Below are 11,139 nucleotides of genomic sequence, written 5' to 3'. Positions count from 1 at the left end.
AACAGACTCCATTAACAGGTAGATATTTTATGAATACATTTACACTTGTTTCTTATGCTGTTATAATATGCTCTTTTTATAGACATTTGATATGTCTCACACAAAATTCTATGGTACAAATAAAATTGTTTATGGTGTTGAGTAGTTTTATATACTTAATGAATATTATGCTAATACATTTTATAAGCTTATAAACTCATATGTAATTTTTCATTAAAAAACCATAAAAATATTCAATTGATTTATGTATTCCCTTAAAACATTTTAGAAACTAGTAAAAATATTATCTTAATCAAAATTTAAGAATTTTGTAAATGTATATTTAAAAAAAAAATTTATCTATTCTTATTACTTTCCAAGTCTATTTTCTAAATTAAGTATTTATAAATTATATGTTGATGACTCTAGTGAATCCAAATGTATCAGATCCTATGGAAATTGAATGTTTGAAATCAAATGATATTATTAGAGAACAGGAGGGACATAATTTACTAACTGAACTTAGTCCTTCTTATGAAACAGGTAGGTATAAACATTTATTATTTAACAATATTAAGTTTATATAATTTATCATTTATATATATATACCTTATTAGTAATAAGGTATTACCATCATATTTGGTAATTAGTTATTACCAAATAATTTAGTTTATTTGTCATGCATAGTAAACTTAGGTTGTTTATTTATAAACAAATTTTATATATTAATTGCTATTTAAAATATTATAAAAGTTTTTTAGCACAATTTAATCATGATAGTATAATAGCTTTTCTAAAAAAAAGAATAATATGTACATATAAATATAATAAAATACTAAAAATAAATAAAATAATACTCAATGTACATAATATTTATATAATTTATATAATCTATAAGCTTATTAACAAATATTTTTAATTATTTTGTTGCAGATATTTTAAACACACCACCAGTTAATTCTTTTTTAAATGATCCAGGGACCTGGCCTCTTCATATTCCATGTACCATGAAGTGCTATTATCTTGAGCTAGGAACATGTCAACCGACTGCTATTGAATCACTTAATAACACATTTCCAAAAATAGGAGATAAAAATCGTGCAATCAGATCATTCCATGAAAGTTATTATACCAAAACTTTGCCAGATGGAACATGTACAAGACGCTCTTGGTTATCGTACTCACCGAGTTTAAATCGTATTTTCTGTATTTCTTGTAAAATTTTTGGATTGCCGAAAGTAAAAAAAATGATTTTAGCTTCTTTAGGTTCAAATGATTTTAGAAATTTAAAATGAAATATCGAAGCTCATGAAACATGCATGGATCACTTGCAAGCAGAAATCAGCCGTACTTTGTTTGCCAGTAATTATAGGATTGATGTTGAAATAGTCCATTCAGCCAACCAAAAAATAGCAGATAACCGAGAGATATTAAAAGTTATAATTGATGTGCTTGTTTATATTGCTCGACAAAATATATCTTTAAGAAGGCACGATGAATCTCTTTCTTCAATGAACAAAGGTAATTTTTTGGAACTTCTTCAATTATTGGCCAAGTATCATCTAATCCTTCAAAATCATTTGAATAAGATTGGAAATAAAAAAAAAAATAGGCTAACTTTTTTGTCACACGATTCACAAAATAGACTTTTAGAAATATTAGCAGATAATGTTAGATTGTTTATTTTAAAGCAAGTACAAAAATCTGGATTATTTTCTGTTATTATCGATACAACAACTGATATTGCTAAGCTTGAACAATTTTGTCTTGTGATCCGTTATGTCGATGAATATAATAAAGTCCAAGAGCGATTAGTATCTCTAGAAACTGCTCCAGACTCATCTGGACTTGGGATGTTTCAACTTTTTTCCAAAATAACAGAAACACATAATATTGATTGGAAAACACAGCTCTGTGCACAAGCATATGATGGCGCATCTTGCATGCAAGATATTTATTCAGGTTTAAGAACACACATACAGAAAGAAAATCCCAGAGCTGTTTATATTTGGTGTTTTGCCCATGTGATTAATTTAGTTGCTGTTGATACGTGTGACTGTTTTGTGGATACAAAAGTATTTTTAGGAGACATTCAAGCAATAAATGAATTTATGCGGGCTCGTAAAAGAACAGCTAAGTTTATATATTATCAAAAAGAATGTTTTCCAAAGGAACGAATTCGCCGTCTAAAGCATTTTTCTACCACCAGATGGACATCTCATGGGAGAGCAATTACTGTCATTTATGAAAAATATGAAGTATTACTAAAAACATTAAATTATTTATCTACTGCTGACGATTTAGATCGTGACACTGCATCAAAAGCAAAGAGTTTAGCTAACACTATTAGTTCATTTAAGTTTATAATATCTATGGAATTAATGAAAACTATTTTTTCTATAACCACACCTTTATCAAAATGCCTACAATCAAAAAATTTAGATTTTATCCAAGCTTTAGTACTTATAGACGAAGCACAGAAAAATTTACAAAATATGCGAAGTGATGAAGAATTTATGAGTTTAGTTAATGCAGCCAGAACTTTTTCATCAAATCAGAATCTAATAGAAGTTGACTTTAGAGAAATCAGATCTATACGTAAAAAACAGCTGGTAGGAGAAATAACAATAGATGAAACAATAATAGTAGCAAGTGAACGTTACAAATCAACTGTGTACTTTGTAGTTTTGGACACAATAATACACGCGATTTCCACTAGATTTTGTGAAGCCAAGGAAATATTAAAGGACCTAAGTTTATTATCACCTCAGCGAATTTTATTTTATTCAAATAATGGTCCTAAATTGCCAGAAGATGCATTTGAAGATATTGGGAAGTGGCTACCAAGTATAGACACTAGTAATTTAAGAACTGAATATTTTATGTTTACTAAATCATTATCAGATTTATTAGATGGACTTGAGCCCATTAAATTACACCAGGTTGAAAATAACTCGTTGGACAATGATAGTTGTAACAGTACTGATACAGAATTAAGCTCAAGTGAAAATGATTGTACAAATTCTGAACAAACATTAACGACTGATCAATTGTTTCAAGTAATTTCAAATTTTGGAATCAGACATGCATTCCCTAACTTATACTTAGCGTATAAGGCACTCCTTACCATTCCAGTAGCTTCTGCCTCTGCAGAACGAGCTTTTTCCAAAGTAATTATTTTTCTTAATTTTAACTCATATTTATTTTATAATTAATCCTAATTTTTATTTTTGTTTGAAGGTAAAACTAATCAAAACAAGATTACGTTCAACAACTAAACAACGCAGATTAGAGAGCCTCATGATACTAAGTTGTGAAAAAGATATACCTATTGACTATAATGCAGCAATTAATCAATTTGCTTTATTATCTGATTTTTTAAAAGATAATTTAATTTTCAAATAAATAAAGTGTGACATAGACACATAATTATAAAAACTCAAGTATTTTATCATTTATTATAAATTATAAAACTAATCATAGAACAATACTTATAAGTTATAACTGTTATAAATAAATGATAACTTAGTACCTACCTACTTATAATATATTTTCTGGTACCTGTTTGAAGGCAGAATGTGTGAAATGTTTCAGTGAAAATGAACAAAAACAAAATAAGGCATTTTCTGATACTAAGTTAAAATATAAAAAAAATATATAAATTGTAAAACTAAAACTGATTACCTAATTGAAAGTTGAAGCTTTTTAAATTAGAAAAATTATTTTCTGAATTTATTTTTACCAAGAAAAGTACACCTAATTGCAGAATTCACTTCTTATAATTAGTATTTATTCCGTATTGGTAGTTTTTAAGTTCGTAGAACGGTCGCGGTGTACTTGTATTTGTGTTTTGCTCATATCGTGTCAGTTTAAGTGAGAAAAATTGGTGGGTGGGTACTGGGTACTCATTTAAGGTAGTAGCTTCATAGGAAAAAAAAATTCACGCCGCCACTGTCCCCAAAAGGTATAAAATAACTGGGTTAACTGGTAGGCATTATCCTATATCAAAACATTTTATAAAGCATGGTGTAAACGATTTCTCCATACTCACAAGCCAACTCAGTAAAAAAGATAAAATATTTCTTGGGCCCTGTTCATTTGTCAATCATGACTGTAAACCAAATACGGTGTGGATCTCAAGAAATAAAACAGAAACTTGTGTAGAAACTGTAAGAGATATTAACAAAGATAAAGAAATAACGGTGTATTTTTCACCATATTATTTTGGAGTCGATAACAATGAGTGCAAATGTAGAACATGTGAAAAGTCACATTTCGGATTTTTCAAACAAAAAGGTAAGCAACTTTATAAGGTTTTTTATAGTGCATACATAAAATATGTTGAATATATATTTAATTAGATTATTTTTTTATAGCATGTTCTAATGATACTGGATCTGCCTCAATGACTGATAGCAAACAGCCTTCCATTGAACTTGCTGAAATTATGAACGGTAATTTTCTAATATTATTTTTTCTTGCGAACCTACAACATGTATGGTAAATTTAACAATTTGTTTATAGTGTTCTTAGGTGAAACAGATACAAAAAGCGATGAGTCTCATACCCAAGAAAATGAATGTCTAGCGTCTACTTCTAACAACCTGTCTTCGAATAAATCAAATGAAGTCAAACAAAATAATTGTCTATTTAATTTATTGTTAAGTACCTACATAAAATATGTATTTAATTAGATTATTTGTTTTTATTTAATAAATCCAAACTCATAGAAGATAGTGATGATGTATATTATATACACCTAGCGAAAATATTTTGTAAAGATTCATATAAAATGAAGGTGTTCACTCTATGTTCTCGTAGAACGAAAAAAATTTGGAATCCTGTCCACCAATATAAACAGAATGAAATGAGTAAAAATTCAGTTTCCAAAGTGAATTATTTACGATTCAAGGATTTTTGCCGTAAGTATAAAGTCTTTGAATGACGCATGTAAATTTTTTTAACACATTGCTGGCATAATACCCTGTATGTTTTAGTTTCAGATGGAAGTACTTGCTTCATTTACGATGACTTAGGCCCAATTTTATGTTATAAAATAATAAAAAAAGTAAAGGGAAAAACTTCAAAACCAAGATTCAATTTCAAACCTGTGAGTAAAACTTATGTTGTAATGGAAGCTTCTAGATGGCGCATTAGTTAGAAATGACATATAATAGACTAAAGTAATTTTAATTTTAATTACAGATAACATCTAAAATTATTGCTTCAAATATAATATTTTGTTCTTTAAATCCAATGTTGAAAAAAAGATTGACAACAGGTTTATTGAAATCATCTTTGGAAAGTTTTGGTACATTTAATGTAGACATTGACAAATATATTCAAAATAACGCTTGCCAAATACAATATTTCATCAATATGAATGATATAGATGAACTAAACCACGCTGATGATACTGTTAAACTATTGACATTCTATTTAAACAATTATGATGGACAAGAAAGCATATACAAATTATCAAAAAATTTTGTGGATAATGATCCAAAATTCAAAAATAAAAATAAAATGTATGGCAAAACGATAAAAAAAATAAATAGCCAGAAATTTCAGACATTTTTTCTGAATACTCCGAAAACGTAAGTTTATCAGGAATGTGTTAAACCTTTTATACAGGTAACAGTGTATTTTAAATATTTACAGACTTACAGAAGATAGTGATAATGTACATCATATACACCTAGCGAACATATTTTATAAGGATTCAAATACAATGAAGTTATTTAAAGGTCAATTAAAAAATAACAACATACCATATGCTATATGGTTCAAACTTTTGAATTGCTCAGTTTGGAACAGAAACACCATTTTGAGAACATTGCAAAATATGTTCCATTTACAGTGGGATTCATTAAATATATATACAAATGATGAACTGTGAGTATTGAGTCTGTCAATAAATTAAACAAAACATTATATACGTAATACGTATATACTTTTAATGACCAAATGCATTAGACATTGGTTTGACCGGCATCTTCGTTGTAGTACAGAATAATAATTTTATTCATTAAAATCATGAATAATATTAATTTAAGTAAGTAACTAAATAAGTAACTATCGAAAATTTTTTTATCATAGAAATTTACCATCTTTAGCATTTTTACCATAATCTTGGTAGATATTATACCGATAAATTATCAAACAAATTTTTACATAAATTTCACATAATTTAACTCTAATAAAAATTAATAATGATTTAATATAATAATTTTTTAAAGTTGTGCATTACTTATTTATGAACAATTATTTTTTAATTTTCATGCAACTTAGATACAAATTTTGACATGTAAAATGATTTTTTATTGTCATATAATTGAATAAAAAGCTTGCTTATAAAATTTCTTATTGGTCAAAAATGTCGTTGAATTTAAATTGTATCAAAGAAAGTTTATGTCAAACAGAATCATAAAGGATCTATCTTAAATAAATCATTAAAAATTTAAATAAATATGTAGTTAAAATGTTAAATAATAAAAAAAATACTGCTATTATTACTAGAGCCCGAAAGTTACTGCACTAAAAAGCTTTGAAAATTGATTTGTTGATAGGTAAAATAAAATTTTAAAAATTAATTATTATGGCATAGTTATTATTATTTAAATTTTATAGTTATATTCTATTATTTAGTTACACCATAAGATATAGCATAATCTTTCGTACATTTCTACACAAATAAAATTCGTGTTTTTTTTTACTATACACTTTTCACAAAAATTTTAAAACTTTAAAATACTTTAATTAATTAAAAATTAGGGGCTTAGTCCCCCCAACACTCTTAGTTACATTTATGGTTGTTGTTTACAGGGCCGTTCAGAGGGGGGGGGGGCAATGGGACCATTTTGCCCCAGGCCCCATTGTTGTAATATTTTTAGGGGGCCCCCAAAAAGTCTTGATGTATAATAATTAAAAACAAAGAACTATCACCGACCACCGTTATTGAGACAAAAATAATCTGCTTTGCGTCATCCACATAATATTAATACTTAAAATTAAATTAAAATATAATTTATTACTGTCTTATACAGTCATGCGAGTAAGAGCATGACGTCCAGTCACGTAGTCAAAACAATCTCCTCCACCGCACCGCTCGTCTATGCCGTCGTTTCTACTTAATAATATTTTAATATATTAGTATAATGTGTATAGTATATGTGTGTAGTATAATGTGGATAGATCGCGATAACGATACTTGATTTGCTACGATAGGCGATGGTGCACGCAGCACTCGATATTTTTAGACAAAAACCTATAACCGATACATTGTAGAATTGACTATTCTGTATAGTAAACCACAACCTACACGGCCGCACCATTCGGTTGCTAATTACTCGACAGTCGATGTGTACCACACTACCACAGTGTCCCTGTATTTTTATAAATTTATTACTAGCACAGTAAATAGCGATTAGCAGAAACACCAATATTAGTAAGTAATAATTGATTGAAATATGTACATATTATTCTTTATTTTTATTAAAATGATTAATTTTTAATATTTCTATTAGTCTTTAAAGTAGTCTATCTTCATATTGGGACATTAAGCTATAGTCTGTATCATTATATCTACCTGTACTTATAGAATAATACTAAATTATACCCTAATACGGTTATACCTATTTACATTCATAATTACATGTTAAATTTATTGAAGATAAATGTTTTTAAATTTTTTTTTACTTGTTATCTAAATATTTCATAGCATTTTCCAGTGGCGGACTGGGAGAAAAAAACATATTATAAAATATTATAATAATATTATTTAAAAAATATAAAAATGTATTCATTTATATATGTGGTTTATAATTGAATAAAATATATCCTATTATATTATTTAAACGGGAGACTTTTTTTCCGTTTACCGCATTCGATTACTTAATTTAATTTCTAATAATTTATTTAAAACAATTAATTAAATTAATATAATTTACTTACACTACTTATGTTGTGTGACTTTAGAGTTGTTAATAATAAAAAAAATAATGAAGCGTGTGTATTTATCGGGTGCTGCGAAGAAGAAGGCAAAAAATGAAAAAAAACTTAAAGAAGATAAAGGAAAACGTAATTTACATGATTTCGGTTGGTGTACGTCAAGTAGGAACTTGGCTCAAAATGATATAAACGAGCAACAATGTGATATTGATGACCCTAAAGTATTAGAAAATGAAAAAACCGTAAATATTCATGTAGGAGAGTCCAAAAAAAGTAAAATTGATGATACTGTTGTTCCATATCCAAAAGAAATTAATGAAAACGTTATTAACACACAAAATAATGAGGTAGTTAAATGTATACCAATGAACGAGAATGAAAGTGTAAAGGAATTAGATAAAAATGTTATTGACAGTAATATATTTTGTTCCAAAGGCATTATTGAAGCCAATTATAACAAACAATCTGACGAAATGTTTAAATTAAGTAACGATCCAGCAACTTGGAAAAAACTTAGTTTGTCAGATCGCGACTATTTAGCTGCAGTTGGTCCATCTACTATGCCATCAAAGTTTCCCCATGATGAACATGAGAATCGCTCTTTTCCGATTTCACTTTTACAAAAAACCTTACCTAATAAAGAAACAGTAAAACGCGACTGGCTTGTATGGAGTACACTAAAAAATGCTTTATTTTGCTTTCCGTGTTGTCTTTTTTTAAGAGATGATGAATTTGAGCCATCGGGTTTATGTAGAAATGGTATTGAAAATAATTGGAGAAAACTGTATGACAAGATCGATAACCACGAAGGGAATACGAAGCACATAGAAAGATATTTATTATGGAAGGACTTGGTAGAAGCAATAAATGGTAGGAAAGGGATCGACAAAGATTTGCAAGTTTCTATTAACACAGAGAAAGAAAAATGGAGAAAACTCCTTCGGATAGTAGTAGATATCACATTGTTTTTAGCAGAAAATAATTTGCCATTTAGAGGCATACACTCAACGATCGATCATGATGACTGTGGACTTTTTATTTCAACTGCAAAATTAGTTAGTCATTACAGCGAAACAATGAAAAATCATTTGGACACTATTAAGGAATATAAAGACAGTGGTAAAAAAATGTCTGCTCACTATCTATCTCCACGAAGTCAAAATGAGTTTTTGGAAATTTGTGCCAAAAAAGTTCAACAAAAAATTATTGAAGAAATAAAAATATGTCAATATTATTCAATTATTGTAGACGGTACTCCAGATGTGTCACACAAGGAACAATTGGTATTCGTTATAAGATATGTTTTTGAAAATGCTGGAACTTGGGATATACAAGAACGATTTCTAACAATGGTTGACTATGAAAAAAAAACAGGAGCTGATAATGCAAACAAAATAGAAGAAATTTTAGTTGAATGCAATTTAGATTTAGCACTATGCAGGGGCCAAGGTTATGATAATGCAGCAAATATGTCTGGCAAATACAACGGCGTGAAAAGTAAAATAATAGAGAAGTATCCTCAAGCTTTGTTTTCACCATGTAGTGCTCACTCTTTAAATCTATGTGGAGTACATGCAATGGAAACCAGCCTAGAAGTAAAAACATTTTTTGGAAACATTCAAAAGCTATACAACTTTTTTTCTTGTAGTCCATCAAGATGGAAGATACTTCAAGAAACTGCTGGTCTTTCACTACATTCAATATCAGCTACTAGATGGAGTGCCAGAATTGATGCTGTTCGTCCATTATCTAAAAATTATTCCGGTATTCTAAATTCACTTGTTCGTGTTAAAAATGAAATTAATCTACCTGCAGATAATCATGCTGAAGCAGTTGGTCTGATTTCATGGTTACATTCCTTTGAATTTATATTGTTAACAACTATCTGGTACAAGGTTCTTCAGTGTATTGATGATCGAAATAAAATTCTTCAGAGCAAAAAAACTTCCATAGATGAAAGTTCAATGCATTTTCAACAATTAGCTACAGAAATTCAACAGATAAAAGACTCTTGGAATGATTTATTACTGGAGTCGAAATCAGTAGCTTCCACTTTGAATTTAACGACAGAATTTAAGATAACTTCAAGAGTTCGAAGAAAAAAACATTTTCACGATGATATTTCAGATGAACAGCCTTTCCATGATATTGAAAACAAATTTAAAGTTGAAGTGTTTGTAACCGCATTAGATAGGCTTTTATCAGATATTTATGGTATTCTAGCAACTATGGAGAAAATAACAAACACATTTTCTTCAATAATCAATCCACCAGATACAGAAGAACCAAGTGCTGAATATTTCAAAGCTCAAGCTAATATAATTTCAAGTGTATATCCTAATGACGTGTGTGCTAATGTATTAAAAGAGGAACTACGAATTTATTTCAAAATACACAAAGTATCAACAATTATTTTTAACGATAGCGAAATTGCATCGATTTCTATTCTTAATCAAATATATAAGAAAGGACTTCAAAATATACTACCTCAAATATGTATTTGTCTTCGAATACTTTCTACCATTCCCACGTCTGTGTCAACGGGAGAAAGATCTTTCAGTAAACTGAAATTAATAAAAAGTTATTTACGTTCAACTACAGCAGAAAACCGCTTAAATCATTTAATACTTCTCTCCATCGAACACAAGTTGGCAAAGACCCTAGATTATGATGATATTATTGACAGCTTTGCTGAAAAAAAAGCTAGGAAAAAGGTGTTCTGATATACATTTTAATATTTTATTTAAAATAATAAAATAATATACGTACATTTTTTTTAATTTTCTTAATCTACCTTATCTGTTGTTCTGATATACATTTTAATATTTTATTTAAAATAATAAAATAATATATGAACATTTTTTTTAATTTTCTTAATCTACCTTATCTATTTATTTAATCCTATAAACATCCAAGTTAATTTTTTCTTTGAATATTTATATCTAGGAATAAATTTTAGTTTTTTGTATACATGGTAATACATTGCTAATAATGTATTGAATAATATTGATATAAATAATATGAATAATATTAAATTCTATTATGTAAGTATGTAATGCTATAGGTACACGAATTTAAATGAGCTTGATTGGTTAAGGTTTGGAAAAATAACGTTTATAAACATTTTGTTATTCTCATTGAGTATTTTGTTTATCATATTTTATTATTATGGTCAAAGGGCCCCCAAATTAATTTGCCCCTGGCCCCGAA

General features: G+C 28.1%; 1 protein-coding gene across 1 annotated transcript; it reads left to right on the top strand.

The window, feature by feature from the left end:
• The first annotated feature begins 7,979 nt into the window (after positions 1-7,979).
• LOC132924835 (zinc finger MYM-type protein 1-like) lies at positions 7,980-10,652 on the top strand. The gene is made up of 3 exons (XM_060989278.1): positions 7,980-9,048; positions 9,178-10,328; positions 10,395-10,652. The coding sequence occupies exons 1-3, from the start codon at positions 7,980-7,982 to the stop codon at positions 10,650-10,652; spliced, it is 2,478 nt and encodes an 825-aa protein (XP_060845261.1).
• Positions 10,653-11,139: the final 487 nt, after the last annotated feature.

Source organism: Rhopalosiphum padi, chromosome 3 (genome assembly GCF_020882245.1).
Source record: "Rhopalosiphum padi isolate XX-2018 chromosome 3, ASM2088224v1, whole genome shotgun sequence".
In the NCBI taxonomy this organism is placed as follows: Eukaryota; Metazoa; Arthropoda; class Insecta; order Hemiptera; family Aphididae; genus Rhopalosiphum; species Rhopalosiphum padi.
The sequence above is the reverse complement of the archived record's forward strand: the minus strand, read 5'-3'. Positions and strand labels throughout refer to the sequence as shown.